Source organism: Tinamus guttatus, unplaced genomic scaffold (assembly GCF_059628265.1).
Source record: "Tinamus guttatus ecotype Peru unplaced genomic scaffold, ASM5962826v1 Tinamus_guttatus_pri_ptg000497l, whole genome shotgun sequence".
NCBI lineage: Eukaryota > Metazoa > Chordata > Aves > Tinamiformes > Tinamidae > Tinamus > Tinamus guttatus.
The window spans coordinates 5,029,024-5,050,858 of record NW_028289031.1 but is presented as its reverse complement, the minus strand read 5'-3'; the positions used below and the strand labels follow the sequence as shown (position 1 = coordinate 5,050,858).

The 21,835-nt window shown below is 36.6% G+C and overlaps 1 protein-coding gene across 1 annotated transcript in view; it reads right to left on the bottom strand.

Moving 5' to 3' along the window:
* Positions 1–21,835, bottom strand: part of COL15A1 (collagen type XV alpha 1 chain) — a 117,881-nt gene that overhangs the window by 64,554 nt on the left and 31,492 nt on the right. The window contains exons 3-7 of the mRNA XM_088533361.1: positions 9,254–9,801; positions 6,885–6,959; positions 6,389–6,484; positions 3,462–3,595; positions 2,062–2,173 (exon numbers count right to left, since the gene is read on the bottom strand). Of these exons, the coding sequence (XP_088389487.1) occupies positions 2,062–2,173; positions 3,462–3,595; positions 6,389–6,484; positions 6,885–6,959; positions 9,254–9,801 (965 nt within the window). The remainder of the gene's footprint in view (positions 1–2,061; positions 2,174–3,461; positions 3,596–6,388; positions 6,485–6,884; positions 6,960–9,253; positions 9,802–21,835) is intronic.

The following is a 21,835-nucleotide window of genomic DNA, read 5'->3' as shown; positions in this document are numbered from 1 at the left end:
GCCCTTTAGGTACCGTGCAAATAATGTACTGCATGCAGCAAAGATAGTCTGTATTATAGACCTTCCTGCCAAGTAATAAATTGATCATCAATTTAAAAAGAGAGAGCATCGAGCTACCTAGATGCAAATGACTGTGATCTAATTTCATATTCATATAAATAGAATACAGTGTCAATCAATAATTTGTATAAGCATATCTGGATAAGAATAATTTCTCAGACTCAGTTTGTATGGGAGAAAAAATCAAGGTTGAAAGAGATGTGTAGGAATGCTTTAGCAGATTTCCCTAAGAGGTACAACTAGCATAAGAAGGATATGCATCCAACTTGGTTAAAAGAGAGGGCACCATATCTAATCTGGTCAAAAAGGAAAGGAAGGGAAGATAAATTGAGAAAGCTGATAGCAAAGAGTAAAAATGGGCAAGAACCAAACACAAAAGATTGCTATACATCCCTTATCAGTATTTGACCAGCAGAGAGTAAGCACTGTAACAGAAATAATCTCCCAGGAACAAACTAAACTCTTTCAGTGGTGAAGCACAGATGCTAATATAGATAAATTTTAAAAGAAATTGCAGAACCGACAGAACATTTAGTCAATTTTTGTCCTATATTTTGAAAAAAAAAACACCAGAATTCATTAACTTTTTCAACAGTGAGATGTCTCCACTCATATTACTAGTTAAAGTAGCTAATGTAACTAGAAGGGATGTAATATAGCAATTATTCAAACATTTTAATGTTGCAAGATAATAGTTTACATCAAAAAAGTTGTTAACTGATTTTTAAAAAGTTTTGCGAATCACCAGCACAGGGTTTTGTTATCAGGAATGTTCCCAAAGACCAGAGATAAAAAGGAAAATGGTTAGGTGAGATCCTAGCTAACCAAGTTGTGGGTAAGCTCATAATGTGCATGAGACTGCAGGAAGGATACATACAGGATGTCACCAGTACAAAATTGAAGAGTGAACACATAGTGAACACATTTTTGTCTGATGAAAAGTCAAAATTTTCTTTGTGATATGAGGTTGATAAAAGCAAAGCTACTTATTTGACTTTAACAACTTTTCCTTAGGGGCATCTGAGCTCTACATAATGTGGAGAAAATGTAGTGCCAAATCACTCCAGCCCAGATTAACTGGATTACAAACTGTGTAACTGGTAGAGTGAAGAACAGGTAAAATACAAAACTCCAGAAGATGCAAACACTTCTGCTATGCACTCACAGAGGCAAGTTTTTACCACAGTAACCAAAGGTTTTTTGAAATTTATAGGTTATTCGTTAACATATTGTACTGCAAACTTGAGTGCCTATGTAGCGAAGAGGATGAAGAAATTGGAATAAGTTCTAGCACTGCTTACAGATGACATGGATAACTATGTCTGGCAAAACTACTGGTCAGAACAGATTTAAGAAATTCAGGTTTTCAGATTAGTTGGTGGGGGGGCACTCAAAAGACATGCCAGTAATACATATTTTGGACATGGACTCTTCCAGAGTTTAGTGCATATTCATATCAGTTTTCTGTTTGGATTAGCATGATAAAGGAGCAATCTAAAAAGCACTTGATGCTTCATAAAAAGCACAAGACTGAGCACTGAAGAATATGTAATTTTAAATCTTTTATATGTTAAAGAATCATGTATTGAGAATTAAACAGGTCGTTAAGGATCATGAAGCAATTACTAGGAGTTACATCAAGATGTTTGGTTTTATGGAAGAAAAAGTGTGAGATTCTGTAAAGAGAACTTATGCTGATTATTTTCTTTCTTCCATTCATTCTTTCAACATTGAATTTCAAAACAAATTCAAATTTCCATTTGCCATTCAAAAATCTCAAGCCAATCTCAGTGACAGAAGTGGCTGTACATCCAAGCTTCTGCACAGTGTGTGTGTGTTTCAATCTCACGTCATGAGAGGAAATCCCAAGAATATAAGAAACAACTTGTGTGTTGGCATGCTGCTAGGTTAGAATAGATAAAGACACCGACTCAGAATAGCACTTTAAAGTTCATATGTTTTTCTGCTCCTGAGACAAAAGGATAAATCCGCTGTACAGACCTTCCCATTGCTCACTCCTGGCAAAACAGTAACACCAGAGCCAACATCTTCTCTTAATGTTTCCTGTGTGACAGAGATAGTTTCACTGCTGCCTTGTCCAGCTTCTGTGACTGTTGAATCTGAACAAAAAATTCTTTATTAATGAAGGACAGAGCAAAATAACATGCATTCAAATATATCTACTGGAGCATAGATGCCGCAAGCAGTTTGAAAGAAGAAAGATAGTACTTAATTTTGGCCAAAATATTGAAAGAGAAACATGCCAGGGATTAATATCAGTCATTTCATAATTCTGAAGATTTAAAGAGAAAGAAAAACAGAGAGAAAGGAGAATAAAATTACAAAGCAAGTACTTATTTTAAGGACAGACAAAGCCAAGAGACTGTACTGCTGTATTGCATCCTCCTCTTTGTCTCAGCCTCTTACCTACTGGTTGCCTATATTTCACCTGCATAATGTTATACATGAGACATATGTACAGCAGGCACTATTTGATATATAAATGAAACTTAAATAAGTACACTGTTTTTGATCTGATTAAGGTAACTCATTTTAGTCGCTGCTCTCTAAGAGTGCACAAAAATTATTTTACTGGCAGAGGACCAGGATTCTTCAATATGCTGTATCCTAGGTTTTTCACTTTGTTGCCTACACTTATCTACAAAATACCTGCTATGTACTAGGCAGATTCAAATCTTTTACAGAGATCATTACTGTGATATATTCATACATTCAAATTAAATATCCATGTTAAATTCTTTCTAAAAGAGTAACATTACTTTAGCAATAGTGCAGTAGCACTATTTACAGAAGTTCTTCCTAAGACATGCAATGTTTCCTGCTGATTTTAGTAGAAAAATCCTTCCTTTCCTTCCTTTTGTCTAACACCTGCATATTTTTGGATGCTTTAGAGTATCTCAGCAGCAGCATGGGAGGTAATCTTGTCTTGTTATGACATTATTACTGTAAGAGAACTTCCCAAAATGAGAGCTTTAAAAAATTGTTTTGTCTTTGGTTTTCTTGCTTAAAATACAAACCATAGTTCTGTGATTAAAACTTCCATACCATGGAAGGATAAACCTCTTCTCTGCGTGTCAAATGATAATGGCTGAGATGATAAACATCTCTACTGAGTAAAAAATGAGAAGTGGAAGAAATGGGCCGAAGGGTGGCTGTAGTTTCCATCACTTTTGTTGCTATGATCAAATTACCAGTTATAATCTGATAGTTTGAAAGACCAAATGTTTGACATGCCAATTCTTTTCTAAGATGTAGGATGCCAAAAGTAATTCTTGGAAGCACCAAGGAAGTTACAGGGGCTTTTCATGTACAGGAAAACTACAGACCGTGACCTAGAGAACCTAAAAAGACCCCCCGCCCCGTAATTCCACCCAAAAGAGGCAGTGCCTTGTTCATTAATTTTAGCTGGTTCAGTTGTTTCTTCTGATATGTGATGTCCTGAGAAATCATTTTCTTCCAAACGGGACAATACAGTTGGGGGAGCTTCCACAGGCTCAGCTGATGCATCTTCAGGCTAAAAAAATGTAAAATCCCAGAGAACTATTTAGAGAAAAGGTTTATCACATGTTTTAAAGCATGAATCATGTTACCTTCCTCAGAGTTTAGTAATCAGAAATACTACATTTATTTACATTTTCCCTGCTTGAGCAGGGGAGCTGGATTAGGTAATCTACAGAGGTTCCTTCCAGCCTCAACCACTCTGTGAAGCAAACAGGAAGGTCAGATCTCTCCAACACAACATCATCTTGCAAGTAAAGAAGATAAATAAAACAGCAGTAGGACAAAGATTTAGATGTTTCCTTTTGAAGCATTTAAAAATGAAGCTACATAATGTAAAAAAATACGTAATATTAATAATTATCATCCCAAAATCTAGTTTTCTGCACATGCCATAGTTCAGTCTGGATCCCATTTCTTCAAGATCTTATTCAGTTTGAAGAAGGAAAAGCTTCTGGAAGAGCAGGAAGTTTGGTGAGATGACCTTCGGAATTGCCTTCTGACCTGAATTATCCTGTGATCCTAAGATCTTATTCTATAAGTTAATAAAATTGTAGAAACAGAGAGGAGAGTACAGGCCCTGTGTGAGGAAAGTCTGTGAGTCCAATAAACTCAAAATGTCCTTGAAGACCCATGTACGACATCCAGAGTAGTATATGCTATATGTTTTCTGAAATACCTATAAATGAGACCTGCCAAGCGATTTTTTTTGGCCTGAATAAATAATTAACAGAGAAAATACATCAGAAAAAGTCTTCATGATGAGACATGTCTTCTACAAGTGATAAATAAAGCCTTTTCTGCTGATTCACTGACATAAAAGTTATATAAAGTCCACGAATTGAAATATTCTGAAATAGGCCAAAGAATACTAACCATTCCTACCTCACAGTTTAACAATAATACAAATCAGAGCATACACCATTGACAGTGATAAGCTTCTTTATTCAGCAGTTATATTTCCAAGTAGTATTTTCAAGATTTGTTTAATTCCAGCTCAGAAACACAGTTTGGTTTCAAGTGCTGATTTAGGGAATTTGTTTAGCAATTTTTCAGAGTAGAATATGACTATAAACTTCCTCAGCAACATCTATTGATTATTAATTTTTCATTCATTTCTCTGTCTCTTATTTAATATTCCTAAAGACTGTGTTTAGTATTCCTAAAGACATGGTGTTTCCTGTTAAAACACCATGGGTACTTGCAGAGGAAGACTTACAAATCCTGTTAGTCATTGGCATTTAAACATTTCATGCTTGATGTAAGCATTAAACACTAAACGCGTTGCTAAAAGAAGCATAATGCATACATATTTATTAACACACTAGTATGTTTTTTGAAGTCCTCAAGTATTTTAAATTAAAAACAAAGATTTTAGAATTATGATTATGATTATTTGGCTCAGAAACCTATGCAAGATAAACTATGGGGTGATTAGCTCACACGAAGTGTCACTGTAATGATAACTAGGACTCCATATAGCTTCTTCATTGTTTCTACCTAGTCCAAAAACATGACAAGTAACTAACAAAAACGTGTCTGTAAAAATGAATAAGAACAATGGAGAGTCTTCTTTCTTTCTTGCTGCTTAAGAGTGATAAATTGAGAATAATTGGCATTACAGAATAATGGAAAAGGAAACTCCAGGGGAGTCGGATATGACAGAGGTTCATCTCAACCTCACCTATTCTGTTTCTGTGATTCTGTGACAGGGATAAATAAGACAGACCAGAAAAGAGTTTAAGCAACTATTTGCAAAAAAAACATAAAAATAATTAAAATATATCTTCTCAAAAATTTCAGGAGAAGGAAGTCAGGTCAACAAACAAGTTGTAAAAGAAGTGCTCAGAGAAGGTTAAACCATAGTAAAAAAAAAAATGAAATTTTTCATTCATGTTGATGATGGGAGAGCTAAAGCATCCTGCAAAAAGATATTCATGATAGACTCAGCTGAGATTTTTCTAAAATTGAAGTCTTTGTAAGAATAGGTTAGGAAACACACCAAATGAATGGCAACAAATCATCATGATTGGTTGGTATTTGCCCAGCAGTTATAAAGGAACTCAGTAATGAAACAGCTGAGGTAGGTACTATACTGGGGAAATGTCAGCCTGTTTTTCTGTAAAAGAAGCTATTTTTCAGGAAACATCCTGATTTATCTAAAAGGAATCAATGAGAATAAGAAAGGCGTGCTTGGTACATGAACATCTGAGCTTGGCACAAAATGGGAAAGGGGACAAAGTATGAGCGAAATCTCTAAAATCATAAGTGTTATAGCTAGTTAGGAACAAGTATTCACTTTGTCTTCTATTAAAAGCTAAAGAACTCTATGGCAGGACAGTGGGGATGCTAAAATTCCTATAGGTTGAAAAAAAACAACCAAAAAGTTCAAGGAGGAAAACTCAGCTGAGGTTCACTAAACCAATACACTTCTATACCAGGCATCTCTTGAGATGGAAATTGCTTCAGACTTGTGGAATTTTCTGGGGAATTATCATATTCGCATTTTTTCCCTGTTCCTACAGTCTTCCCCATAGCATTGTCTGCTGTTGATCATCCATCATTCTAATGCAGGTTATTTTAGCCACATCTGTTGTAGAAGTATAAGAATTCTGGAGATATCGAAGTATTTGGAAAAGAACATGGCATTGAGTTACCCTCCATATTTGGATTACTGACAATGAATTACTCTGCACAATCTTTCTTTAAATTGGATATTCTGGGGGCAAGTTCTTCCGTGAAAGGTTGCATTATGTTCCCATAATGACTATTAAAATATGATAAAGCTGAATAAATCAAATAAATTTACCCTTATGGGAAGATGAGAAGGTGAAAACACTTCTTCTGTCTCAGGAATACCTTCTTGTTCTTGAACACTGCCATTGCCACTCATGTCTCCTGAAGCCTGTGGAAAAACAAATCATGATAACAAGTTCATAAAAGTTCAGAGAAAAAAAAGTATAATCTCCAAGGTGTTTGCTATTTTAATGGTGTTACGACTTAGTTATCATTTTTCTTCAGGAAGTAATGCCTTAGTCTCGTTATTATGTTAACTGTTCTCTGTCTGGATGTCATAGTTCATGTAGTCAAAGGTGTTATGGACAAAAGAAAAATATGCTCTTTGAAAATCACAGTTATAGGGACTGTATTGAAGAAAAAAGAAGTTGCCACTCACATATAAAGTATTGCAGGATATTCTCAGGAAAAAAATCCTGCATTTAGTCTTATTTAAAATGTCCTATGGCAGGTGATTTTGAAATCTACTGGCATTGAGAACAGATAAAGACATCCATGCAAATACTCACGTAAGGATCATCATCTTCACATTGGTCTTCAGTAGCCCTTGGGTCAGATTTGATTGTCAGATGTTGAATAGAGCCCTACATGAAGCAACAACAGCAAAAAAAGGAAGTAATATTCTAAGTAGCATGTATGAAGAAAAAAACTGTCAGCTTTGGTCTGGCTTGCTTTGGAAATTATCTGAAGCATGAATTTGCAAAACAAAAAGCTCATTTTTATATTTTTTTTTCTTTTTTTGCTCTGTTTTTGGAAAATATGAAGAAATTTGGAACTCGAAATGCCAAATAGTACAATAAATTTCAGGAGCATCAGTGATTATGGAAGCAGGAATAATTTGATACGCGTGTGCAGATTGAATGTAAGGTATAAGAAACTCACCTGGGCACACACTATATTTTTTAATGGAAGTATAACTACATCCTAGAACCCTTTACATGGTGCAAAGATAATTAAGTTGTGTTTGATCTGCTGAGTACTGTCACGAGTGCATAGATTTGCCTCTGAGAGATACAAAAATTGTGTCTTGGCAAGGAAAACTGCAATAATTATTGAGATCAGGAGAGTATTGTGCTTTGTTGTGGTTGCTTAATGACACAGAAAATGCGAACTCCAGCACAGCAGTAGCTACCATTTGTACATGCTGTTATGTCTGGTTTTCTAGTTGACCGTTTTCCCTCTGCATCTGATCTCTCCCTGTCCTAGAAGCCTTGGGAAATTATTAGCAAGGGAGTATTTTTGAGACAGCGCTTCTGGTGGCTTTTAGAATGTTTCAGAAGAGAACAAAAATCAGAGATTATCTTTTGAACTATCTATCCTCTAATTTCTATAACTTCAAAAACCATGGAACTCATGATGTTTCCTGAGTTTGCAGACAATCTGAGATAATAACACTTATATAATATAAGTATATAATATATAAGTCTATAATATATAAGTCTATAAGTATATAAGTCTATAATAACACTTCAGTGATCATTTTATTTCCGTCAAAACTCAGTAATGGGCCACTGAAATACTGAACAGTGCAAAAATAATGGAATGGTTCCCTGACAAATTACATATGAAAGGAGGCATGATCAGAGACTTCAGCAGTTTTTGAAAGTGATAGTTCATTTTCACAGGATTCATATCCATTCATAATCTCATCATTTGAACAATCTGCTGTGAATTATTTCTGTTTTGGGCATCCAGAGTAAGCAGTTCTTGTCATACAGAGAGAATCAACAGTTTTTCTACCCAGAAGCAATTGCAACATATGATGCAAGACAAAATAACCTAGAATAAATGTCACAATTAATGGACCTGAAGCATTTAGAGGATAATGGATCAAAATTATGTACTCCATGTAGTGCACAGAACTACCTGTTTCAGTGGAAATGCTTATTTTGTGCACTGTGCATTTCTATTGCCATACTTACTGATTCAGTTCCTGAAATCATCACCAATAATCATCACACATTTTCCAGGTGGAGTACCAAAATTTTGTTAAATATTTCTCGCTCCTACTTATTAATCAAGCTTTCCCAATAGTCCACTCATCCACTCCTACCTGCGACGAAAGGTAGCCCCAGTGGGCAGTTTTGTCATTCCTTATTAGAGCTCACAACCTATAAAGATACTTGAGCTTTGGAGAGAACATCCTCTTTTTCCAAAGCAAAGGATCTGCTCAGATTTGCACTACTGTTTTACTAATCTAAGAGACACTAATCTCACAAAATTTTATCTACTCTACAGCGGAGATACAAAAACAAGAAAAAATGGTGACGTGCATTTCAGTTTGGCAGCTTGCCAAAATCTTGCACTTCGACAGCTTTTGTATTTGCATTTGGAAGTTGAGTAGTGGAAAATTCCAAGCTAGACCCAACAGGAGGATGCTTTCATTCAACCTCTTAGGGCGCAGGGGCCTTGTAGTAATGGTTAGGTCTATTCAATTTTTCTAGAGTACCTAATAAGCTTCAATTATAATAAATATAATTAAATATAATAAATAAATTATAAACATAGCTTCATCTTCCAACTCACTTGATCTCTGATATACTTTCTTGGACTGATTTGCATATAACTGATAATATCGATATCTTCTTGGAATTTCTTCTGGAATAACTTAACTAATAAGAGTTTCAAATTTTCCTTTACTCAATCTCAACATTGAGGTCTATAGCTGGACCATTAAACTTTGGAGGTTCTAACAACATAATAAACCACAATTCTTATAAATCTGCACTGCCCAAAACCAATCTGGTATGGAAAATGTAAGTTATATAATTTGTATCCTAAACTTAATTTAGGATTTAAGCATTGCAAGCAGAATTTCTCAGATACAGAGTAGGTATGTACAGCACTGAGACATGTGAATATGTCAGATGGTACTTACTGTGAATTTTTCTAGTCCTGTGGCTCCTGCATTACCAACAAATATACCAGAGCCAGATTCAAACATCAAGGCTCGATCTGATCTCTGAAATTGAACCCTCTGATATTCTTCACAGTCCATGAACAAAGCAATTTCATTTCCTTGAACAGTCACTGTAAACCTATTCCACCTGTTAGTCATCACGGGCACTTTAAATGAAGCAGCCTCTCGGGAAATATGGGAACCAGGCTCTGTGTAGTACATAATTATTCTCTGGGTGTTGTCATCAACGGATGAAAGTCTCATTCCCAGGTAAATAGTTTTCTGAAAGGCATCTGTTATTGCAAATAGTACTCCTCCACGATCACTGTTGGGTTTCACTGTAACTACGATAGCGAAATCTCTGTAGAAAGGCAGTGGTACTATAGCACTTGTCAATCTGCCGATGTTAGCATCCGGGCCAAAGCTGTAAGCTGGAAACCCTCCATAGCCAGTGATAAAGTAGACAGAGGGAGGGAGAGGAACTCCTATTAATTCTGTGAGATCAAGATGTCCTTTTGAGCTTCGTTCTGTGAAGTGTGAAAGAAAAAAAATGTTATTTATTCATGCAGTTTATGTAATTTAAATGACTTAATACAGGCCTTAAAAACTGTAACGCAGTGTCACAATACCAGTAACATGCTGCTAATACATTAGGCTCCAATCCAGTTAGTGCTAAACATATGTCAAGCTAAGTATGTGCTTGATCCTTTGACTCAAGAAGGTCGAGGTTACTCATATGCTAAAGAACAACAGATTTAAACATTTGATGAAACTAAGTGGTAACAAGCAGTTCCTACAAAAGATCTTTTACTTTAGCTGAAAGCACTTGGGAGAGTATATTCATCTGAAGCTAAGAATCTTTTCTCAAACAAACAGAAGTCTGTTATGCTCACAAGCAAAGGAGAAAACAAGAATTCTGCACAAACAGCGTTATACAATTTCACAGATACAAAAGAAAAAAAAATCACAACTGTATTAGATTTGCTTCTTCTAGGGCAGACTTTAACATTTCTGCTTTTCTGCCTTCTCTCATAGCAGATGTAAAGAATATGTCTGAAAGAGTTACGTGTGGTGGTGAGGTAGCCACACAGCCTCTAAACCACTAGCGCTGCAACTACTGGTATTCCCAAGGCATTAGTAGTCTCTACATCAGGAAAGTTGCTTAAGATGCTTGTCCCCAGACAGCACTAAACAAAGGTAGTTTGCTTAAATGACCACCTCAGTACCAACACAATATGTGGAGAAATGGTGTCACCGGAGGTAGTCTGGCACTGCAGAAATTTGAAGGAAACAGGACCTGAAAACAACCCACCTGTTTGGAAGCATGCTAGTGACTAGAGGTAGGAAACAGTCCCCAGGCCTGTTGTTTTTTTTTGTTTGTTTGTTTGTTTGTCTTCCACAGCTACTTACAGAAGCTAAGAACAGGCTGCCAATCTGCTTCACGATAAACAGTCATAAGGCACATGGAGCTGAGCTTACCCTACCTGAGAGGGACGATACCTCCCCAAATTTTGCCATGTTTCTCCATAAGATGATCTGCATTTCACCAGCAGTCCATGTACCACAGTCATGGAATGAGTTGAAGTTTTGTAGCTCCACAGAAAAACACAGGATATCCACATATAATTATGAACAACTTTTGCCTCAGAACTGGTAACATCTGGTTTTCTAGGGTCTGTTTCCACACAGTAGCTGAACACATCCTGCTAACCTGGTATACCTCAAGTTTTCCCTGCTGTAATCAGGACCTGCTCCTGTCAGCCCCCAATGCCTGTAGTACTCTTAGACCCCTAAATCAGGCGTGATAATCTGCTATCAAAAAGGATAAATTTGATAGTTAACCTCTCACCATAGCTTTTTTTTTTTTCTCATTGAGACACTAGTATACTGCTCTCATATCATGAGATTGGGGCTTTCAGGCCATGTAACAGGGTATGTATCAATTAGCTGCTTACAAAGAGAGCCAGTTATACAGGGAAGACTGATGGAATGAAATTAAGCAGAATAGGAGGAGATTAATTGAACTGAATATGAGGAAAGGCCATTTCTCTGCCTGCAGTGCAACCCTACAAAGAGGACAATGACATTCCCCCAGGCTGGCAATTTAAAACCATACTGTACAAAAGAATTAAAAATGTACTGTTGGGAGTCTCAATGTACTGTTTCAAAGTTATTGATCATAAAATGCCTTTTAATCTTCATTCCATCATTTGTAAGCTATCCCAAGTTCTTTGATGCACTGTCTTTTCACTTTTAAATATCCTCAGTTATCACAACTTCAAAAAGCTATTTAAGCCGAGAAAATCCACGTGGAGCAGCAATGCAAAAGGTATGATATTGCATCTGAATATGGCAAACAAAATGATCTGAAAAGCTTTGCTTAAAACACCCCATTAAAATCCAGGTGAAACAAATGTATCTTACATTGAGCTCAGCAGCTTGGCTTCCAATGAAGAAGTGGAAGGAGGATCTTTGCCTGAAATGTAGAGCTGCTATTCATTATTCATATGCTGTGCCATCTGGGCTGTGTGAAGCTGAGTGCTCTCCCTTCCTCTAATGGCTGGGAAACAAGTAGGAAAATGTTCTCCCTGCACCAAAGTTTCCATAGTCAAGTTTAAATCAGGCATCATTGTTGCCTTCATGTAAAGAAGAAGAATTAGAATCATTAGAATTTTTCTAGTTAGGGAGTCAGGTAATCAAGAGCATCATCAACCATGAAGGCCAGGCTGCTAGAACTCACAGACTAACAAGTCAGCTCTAAAAGGTTTGAAAGAAAGAAGGAAGCACTTTTAAATGATTAATTTCAGTGTCTTTCAAACAATATGAATGCAAGACCATGAGTTGGCATTGTGAGAGCAGGAAAGTGAAAAACATAATGAACAATTTTTTTTTTTTTGAGAAATCAAGATATCTAATCTCACACAGAAAAGAAAGAGGTATGTAAATGTTAGTGCCTTTTCTGAACAGTATATTGAGATATATGTAGGGAAAATCTTTCATTTTTCCACTCCCATTCTGCTGCCAGTCCAGGACAGTATAAAAGTAGGAGTAATTTTATGCAAAGCAGGTTGGGAAAGCTCACACAGAGAAAAAGAAGGTGACTTTGGAAAACACTAACTGTGAGAGACACCCGTGAATCCCAGTAAAAGGAAGATGTCATACTTCAGGGAATGACTGGTGAGAGGAAGGGGGAACTAAACCACTTTGCATTCCTAAAAATTTTATTTTACTTGAACTGCTGAGAAGCCTAAATCTGACTCTGATCTCATTTGAAAGAATCTTCTTGCTAAGTCCTATAAGTCTAATTGCCAGCCAATAATTATATATTGTACACTCAATTATTCACACCTTGTCATGTGTTTACAGCTTGATTATCATTACCATAATAATTATTCTTGTCAGACAGGTCTTGGAAAAAAGTCTGCAGTCAAAACTAGTGCAGTGTGAATAATGTCTAACTGGTAAGTTATTTCAGGTTTTACATGACATTAAGCCCAGAATACAATTTTTAACTGTTTTATACTATCATTTCAGAACAGCTCATGCCTCTGTATACCTACACACACATACATCCATATCTATACACATAACTGTACTTGCAAAGTTACTATTTAAGATCCCATCTCTACAACATGTGAACCAGCCCTTCAAAAATGCAATTCTCAAATAGGTTCCTCATTTTTTTTCAGTGTATTCTGAGGATAAGATAGCCCTTGGATAGATGAGTATATCACTAGTGGAATATCCAGGAATTCAAGGTCTCCCTTTTAGATTAATAGAAAAATAAGTGAGAAAAACAAATGAGGAAAATCATCAGTGAACAAAATCGATCCCATCCCCATTTGTGTTTTATAATTGTGATATTTTTCATGGTTACCCAATATCTGAATTTCCAGAGCAGACACAAACTGACAAGGCTACCAAGTAGAGCCTACCCTGGCTCTATAGGGACCCATTAAGGTCATATTCCTGAATAGTGCAACCATCTCACATATAGTAAAGGAATATTTCCCATTAAAAAGTACTCTGTTGGGGTTATTCAGCTGTTGTGTGATATGCATGCAAAGACTTAAGAAATGTACACCATTTAAATAAGCAGAGGCAGGATGGCTGTGACACTACAGCTGACCTTTCTGAATGGATCATCATTCCAAAGTTCTCTTCTGGTTCATCTTTGAGGCTGAGCATAAAACGTAAATGTGATTCTTCTTGCTACCTTTCTCTGAGCAGTTACAGTTTCATTGCTGTTACCAGCTTCCCCACATCAGAAGAGGGTGAAAAATAAAAAACTGAGTAAAAACTAATGTTGGAAGAGTTGGATATTAAATGATCAGTGACGATGGTTGGAAGAATTTTATTGTAGCTGGAAAATTTCCTTTGAAAGAAATGTAACCATATTCAAGCAAGTTATTTAAGTAAAATGTTTCTTGACAAGAGGTACAAAGGTATCTATAATTCCATGTTGAGTTTGTTGAAACTTCTCAACCTAAAAAATCTGGACTTCATCATTAAAAATCAGTATTTCTGGTAACTATTTTGGACTTTGGTTCACATACAGACATAGTTTGATTTTTTTTAAGCAGGAAAAATTTTAAGCAGGAAACTCTGATAGAAGTATTATTAATATTAGCTAATTAGCAGCCATTCACATCTGTCTGTGGTATTTATAGAATTTGTATTAGACACAGAGTTATGAAAGAAACAAACAAAAAATCCATATACATAGCGAAAAAAAAGGAGCTTCATTTTCAGATTTGATTATGGTTCTGAACTTTCAATTGTTTGTATAAACCTGCATTTAGAACATCTGTAGATGTTTATTTTCCCAATATCTGATAAGAGATCAGCTAGTAAGAGACCAAATATAGGTTCTGAGAAGAGTAGAAAAAAGTGTGTCTTCCTGAAAGAGATATACAAGAACATAAATAAACTAGTCTTCATGCCGAACTTTACTTATAAAACATAACAATTCTGAAAATAGTGAAGTAGGTGATGGCCAGATCAACTTTTCCTGTCTGGAAACAACAGTCTGTCTTTGCTTCCTTCTATGGTAGCTTGCGTTATAAGTTCTATAGCAATAGATGGGTGCAGGAGATCATAGTGAGCAATAGTTTCTGGAGAATTCGGAGGAGTGGACTAAGAGAAAAAGCAGGTGTATTCCGTGAGAAACCAAGCCTGTGCCCTCCAAGGAACATCTTTTATAATGCTTGTCAATATTGCCGTGTTGGATCTTGCAACAAGCAGATGACAGATAACTGATTTCTGTTGGCTAGGTGAATAGTTACTTGAAAGCATGGTGTTAAACTGCACCACAAGCACAACACAAGAGGATGAAAATTTTTGAGATGGTTCTTATGATGGTGCTTCTTTTTGTAATAGATTCAGTGTCTGTCTACAGGGCAGTTTTAACTTAAAGACAGAGTGAGCATCTGTTGTGACAATACTGCCATTGCAGTCAGAGTGCTGAGGGTAAAGTTTGAGTAGATGACAATCACAAAACTTAATTTCTTACTTTTCAAAAACTGGGATATAGTAGAGACTGTAGAGCGATAACAGTAGCAGCTTTCACACCCAAATTTTTACATTTGATATATCTGTTATTAAATATTATCTGATATTCAAGTGCACAAAATTTATCACATACATCATCTGTAAACAGGGTTTACCAGGTACTGTGATCAAAGTTCAGTGGATCACAGCTATTATCCTGCAATCATTAAGCCAACAGAAAAATTTCCAGAAGATATTAATGGAAGAAAGTCTATGATGTATACAAACGTGTTTATGACTCAAGGCATCCCTAAGTAAAAATGCAAGCCATACCACTACCAGCATTCCTGCTGAGCAGAAACTTGCCTTGTTGGAACTGCCTTGAAGACCTAAATTTGGCTTCATATACTCATTATACTCACAAATATCCTCAAAAGCTAGCGAGCATTTGGATATCATGCTGGTATGTGGCATATGAAATCCAGAAAGAGCTAAGTAAACAGATAATTAACACGATCTTAACTCTAAACTATACATATACTGTCAAGAAGAGGAACATAGGAATAAAACTAAGGCTCATTAGCTTAGCACAGCTAAAGGGCAAATTTAATTAGATAAATTAAGCTCTTATTAGCTTGAATGCAATGGAATATTACGCATCTTTTAAAAAACAATTAGCAATCAGACAGGGCATCTATCTAAATAGCCTTCCGTTACTTTTTCTCCTAGTCTTATATCTGATTTGTCACATATAATAATTACTATACTTCCTTTCTTTTAATTTACAGACTCTACTTTATATTAAACCAAAACTTTTTCTGTGAATCTACAGCAAGGCTCTTTATTAAAACTCCAAATACCAAATTAAGTTTGTTTGTCTAGGTTCAGACACCAATCAGCTTGGGGTCTTCTGCACATCATTTCAAGACAATATCAACTTCCATCTCGAAGGGAGACAAGAGGCCAAGTTGGTGGACCAGAGCATGTGATAAGAAGTCTTAATACAAGTTAAGAAGATGGGTGAGGTGTGTGAGAAAATGGTTCAAGAGGGAGAGAAGTGGTGAGAAAGCGGAGCAACAACTGAGATGAAGTAAGGTGCCAAGTAAAGAATCTTCTAAAGCCTGTTGTGAATGTGCCGGAGCTCTGACCCATTTTCAGATGGTAAAAACACCATTCTCATCTCGGATGAAAGCTACATAGCCACCAGATATATGAATTAAATTTGTCACCATTGCATTGTCTTTGTGCAAAAATTTGAAGCACCTTGAATACATTGCTCCAGAGCACCTATCATGGGAAGACCCTGCTGAAAACTACCATTTCCTTAGGGAAAATTCTGGGTGACTGCGCACCCAGAGAGTTACAAGAGGCAATCTCCAAAAACATAAACCTTGACTCTATTTGCAATAGCTAGTGAGGCTGTCTGAACTCAGACTCTATCCCCACGCCTCCTCCTGAATATTTTTGCCTATATAAATATAAAACACATAAAACACATCAGGATTTATATTATGATAGAAATCACAGTCCTAATAAAGTGAATGTCAGCCTTACATCAGACATAACTCCATCAGTTTTTGCTCTCAATGAAGTATATCTTCAGCTGAGGGGATTTGGTTTTGCTCTTTTGGAGGAAATGACATATAAGTGACTAAGTCATTGATCAAAAAAGTTATTGACCCAGCAATCACTGACTAAGGCTCATACCTTTTAATTTCATGCTCTTATATATGCATCAACCCACAAAAACATTTAGGAGTTGCCTAAATTATCTTTTTCTGTGAGTAAAAAGTGCATATATTTTCATTTTTTTGCTAAATGCAAATGTTTTATGATAATCTCTGATAAAATCCTGTATATGAACCAGTTGTATGATCTTGATTAATATAGTTGTATTTATTAAGTCTTTTGACACTAAATTTCTAGTAGTGGGAAACAAAAGGAAATCTGTTAGGAGATGACAACTCACCATTGTCTATATCAAGCACAAGGTTTTGTGTGGCTTTCTTGGACAAAGGGAGTATCTTTCATGTACAAAATAAAAGCAACTAGCTCTGAAATGCCTAGCTAAGCTTACATTTAAATGTCAAACCTAGCATGAAATGTCCATATAAAGATACCACTGACAACAAACAATTTCTTCGATACACTTTCAAAGTGAGTGTTTGGTAAGCTTTATATTGCAATATTGTGTTAAAAGTTTTGTTAACTGGCATTACTCATTAGGGATGGTACAGTCCGTATCAGGGCAGAGGAATAGGGCACTGGAAAATGTGCTAAAGGAGCAGCTTTCACATTAGCTATCTATTATTTAAAAGAAGATAATAGTCTAAATACATTAGGATTATATTCTTAGAATTCTAGAGTTATGGGCCACGCTATAGTTTGCATCACCCAGGGGATTAGCCCTGAACATGCCAAAGCCTGGTCTTCTGAAATTCAGGTTCCTGATCCCGACATTTGCCTTATTTCTTCCTCTCGTAAGCTTGAGCTCCACCCCATTGTCATTGCAGCCAAGGCAGCGCCCAAACTTCATATCCCTTACCACTTTTTCCTTGCATTCAAGGTCCATGAGCTAGACAAATGATTCCCATCAGAGTGCCCTGGCTTCATCAGATTCTCAGGCACTTCTGTTAAGATGTTATCATTAATGCACACCAGAAATCTCCTGTACTCTCTGCACCCTGTGCTGTGGAAGGGCTGTGTTGCCCTTCCAGACTTCTTAGTTCACAGAAAGTGTTCTGTAGTGTTTGCAGAGTAAGTTGTTGGAGGAGATGAGGTTGGTATTTCTTGTTGACTGGTTGAGTGTTTGTTTACAGGCAAATATTCCTGTAAGTCTGGAAATCTTCTTTTCCTACAAAGGAGATTTTTATTATTTTGCCTCTGCTTTTCATGCTGATGCAGATGGAAATCAGACTCCTGTTTCTGCTTCTGACCTTGCAGACCCTATAACAACCTTTACATTTTCTATACCTTTTCTATGTCTAATTCATACTTTTGAGGCATTTATCTGTGAAAGCAAAATATCCCTTCAAAATAGTCCCTTTTTCTTGTATGCATCCTTTGAGGATGTATTACATCCATAAACTCTCCCTTTTCCTTTATAGACATGTGTATGCACACAATTATTTGTGATTCAGGTGGGTCATTGTGATTGCATGACCTTAAGTATGGCCTAGTTCATAATACTCACTGAGATTATGCATCAGAAAGCAAATTGCTGTCAGTCTTTCTGGTTTAGGGTTCTGTTAGCTTCTTCTTTGCCACACTATTGTAGTTGAATTACTACATATTTCCCATTTCTGCCCCTCATCTGTTTCTGAGGAAAGAAGGACAGTACCAAGGCAATGTCTATGCTATACTATCCTAAACTACATACATTTGAGTCCAGTAGAGGGCGGAATGCTAATGATATAAAACGAAAGCTGATGGGAATTGGGAAACACAGTGCACAAAAAACTGTTGTACCTGCTATTTAGTGGCCCTAAAGCCCACAGCTCCCATTGAGCATCATCTCCCTGTGGCCATGCAGCACAGCTAAAAACAGCTTCCTGGCTCTGAGGTTTCCGTAGGAAGCTGGAGAAAAATGCTCAAGCCTTGGACACCAATTGATTCAATTCATGCTTCCCCACTGGGTATCAGTGGCAGCTTGAAATGCACTCAAGCTGAGTAAACAGAGCAAATGCTGTTCTTCCTGAAAACAGCAGTGGGAATAGCATCTTCTGCTTGACTTAGCGCATCTGCGACTGCATTAAAATATTTGCCTTGTTTTCCACTTTACAACATTTGATTACCCTTTATTTTCAAATAGGAAAGTCCTTCTCTGTTTTATGTCTTGCTATAAATGCTTCTTGTTAACTGTAATATAAATGCACTTTGGCAGCAGACATGAAGGAATTTTCTCACTTTCCCTCGCAGCTGCATCCAGCGTAATTCTGTTATTACCCAGCAATATTCTGTTACAATTACAGCATTTCTTTGAATATAGAATAGAGAAGTCTTTGTAGAATGTTGTTTTTATCCTTTTGCCTTCAGAGAACCACAAAGAGGAGAGGCCAGCAAAGTCTGAGGAGCAGCTACGAGCAGTATCATGGGGCATGCATTCATGGAGTGTGCAGCAAACCACTGGAGCATTACTTAGCTTTCACCAGCCTGAGATAGGACTATGAACAGCAGCTCTGATGAATATGATCCAAAAAGAAACAGGGGAAACTACTAGGGCTATTTGGATTATCAATTAAAAAGAAAGCGAAAATAATTTCATTCTAAAGTCAGCTCTCCGACTGCCTTTCCCAGGCCTCTAGAGTCATTCATGCTCTCCCCCCGATAAGCTTGAAAAACATTGCCATGGCTTTAGCTATGAAGTTGTTGTTTTCCTACATTTGATGAGAAACATCTGCTTGAATATGTGGTATGGGCTCTTTAACAAGCTTCATTAACCCGGAGCAGAATCTGCTTTAGTGCAGCAGCCGACATGCCTGCATAACAGTGGTAAGAGACTTCTTTGGTATAAACAACATGGCTGAAACAAATGTGACGGTCCTTTAAAACAACAGGTGAACAAATATTACTGCCAAAAATTAACTGAGTGGAGCCAAATATGAGTCATTTCTGTGTAACTTCAATCTTTGCATTCATGTAGTTGGAATAGTCTAGCTCCTGTATCTTCTCACAGTGTGGGAGAGGAGAGTGCATTTGCTTTGATTTGGATGGATTTAGGATTTGGCAGGGATTGAGCTCACTCTATAGAGTAGCAATCATTCTCAAAGGAGTTTACATTACTATAACTTTTCTTTCTTTTATCTTTTTTTTTTTTTTTTCCAGATGTGGGTCTTTGGAGCTGTATGTTACAGATTAGGTCTGAGATCAGTAGTTCTTTCTGCTTGAGGGAAGAGAGTCTTGCCTTCTGAGCTCTGCTTCTTCTATGTTTTCTATAGTTGTGAAGCTGAGGATAAAAAGATACTGAAAAACAATTTCCTTTTCTTTGACCCCACCGCATTTGACTCTTTTTTTGTTTCAGGTATGCTAAAGTCACTCCGTTAACATACTTTTTACCACGTTAATATTAAGTTCTGCCAAAGTGCTGCGTATTAGTTAAAACTGGAGTTGTTGGTATTCCGTATTTTTACAGGAATGCTATTACAAATCAGAAAGTACAAATACTCTTTTCCAAGTGTCACGATCTCTCACGTTTGCAATTACTAGCTTTAATAAGCATATAGATTCTCTCCAATTTCTAAAATAACTAGTGATATTTACTTTGCTATTACTCTAATCTGTAGGGAAAGACATACTCCAACTCTCAATGTAGATATGATCTGCATTGATGTACACCTCCCTTTAAATCAGTGCATATAACTTATGAGTGAGAGTAACATGCCTGCAAGGGCTGTCAGGTGAGGGAAAACTGCCCATTTGGGGTTGCTGGTCACTCTTTACATGATGCCTTTACAGACAACTGAGGCACCTAATTCAGAGAAGGCTCCTAACTTAACTGTCAGATGGATACCTAAAGCTAAGAGGATGAAAATGGGACTTTCTGTGCCTCTATTCCCATTTATAAAATGTAAATACTGTTTTGGTACCCTAACAGAACAAAAATAATCGACCTCTAAGCAGGGAGGGTTTTTTTTTTTTCCCCCCTTTTCTGTGTATTTCACCCCTTGTGAGCAGTGGAAAAAAAAAAGAAAAAGTATTTCAGACAGTTCAGACCTAAAAGTTTGAGATTCCACCCCACCTAGTGGTCTGGAGAGAAGAGGGTAGAAGAGGAGGGGCTCTGAGTTAGCATTTGTTAAGCTTCAAGAAGAGAAGACGCAGAAGAGCTTATCGACATGTATAAATGGGAGAGGGTAAAGCAGATACAACCAGCTTCTTCACAGAGGAATCCAGTGAAAGGAGAAGAGGCAATGGCCACAAACTGAAATACAGGAAATTCAACTTCAACAGCAGAAAACACATTTTGACCAGGAGAGTGATTGAACCCTGGAAGAGATTCTTCAGAAAGGCTGAGGAGTCTGCATCCTTGTTGATATTCAAAACATGACTGGACAGGGCCTTGAGCAACTTGATCTGGCTGGTGCTGCTCCAAGCAGAGTACTGGACCAAGTGATCTCAAGAGATGCCTTCCTACCTCTATGATTCTATGATTCTGTGAGTCCAAGCATATTTGTAATGCTGCATTTTTATTCTCTTCCGAAAGGGTGATCTTGATGCAACCTGCTTTTATAGTAATTGCATTAATATTTTACCAGGCAAAGAGTGACAGCAGTTCATTAGTATAATCAAAAGCATTTAATAAATCTGCTACCTGTCTGTCACAACTTCTCTAAATATAAAGTACTTTTCTCTCTGTGTATGCCAGATTTGCTGTCGGTCAACATCTGCTTCAACAGACACACACATATATTTCTTAAAGGAGATTCTTAAAAAATCCTCCATGCTGTTTCTCAAACATGCAATGTAGTATAAAAAGCTTGATTATTTGCACTTACAGGACAGATGAAGGCCCAGGAGTTTGCAGAAGCCTACTCCACAAACTCCTTTATCTCATTCCACAACTTGATTTAAAACTGAAATTAAAATTTTCACCAGCTTGTATACAATATAAACCTAGAATTTTAAAAAGGCTAATTAATTTGGAGGGATAATAATAACATTGTTCAGTATCAGGTGATTACTTACTTTCATTACAGAATTTGGCAGGGAAAAACACTTTCAGGATAAGATTGCATGTAATTTTTCTAATTATTAACTTTTTCTTTTTTCTGATTAATATTTTCCATTTAAATAGAAAAATAGAGTGTATTTAATCCTGTTCTGACAGGATGTATTATTTATCACAGGAGAATAAATCAATAATATCAACAATATCTACTTCTCAAGTAGTACCTCTGATGTGCTTTGGCAGCACATAAAAACATTTTGCTGATCTTTAAGATCTAGATCTAAATGGAATCAGAACTGATCATTCAGCAAGTTTGCATGAACAGTAAATTTATTGTGCTTTCACTAAGCACTGTCCTTTAAAATAAGTCCTATTTCTCTCAAAGGCCTGTTCCTGACTCACTAATT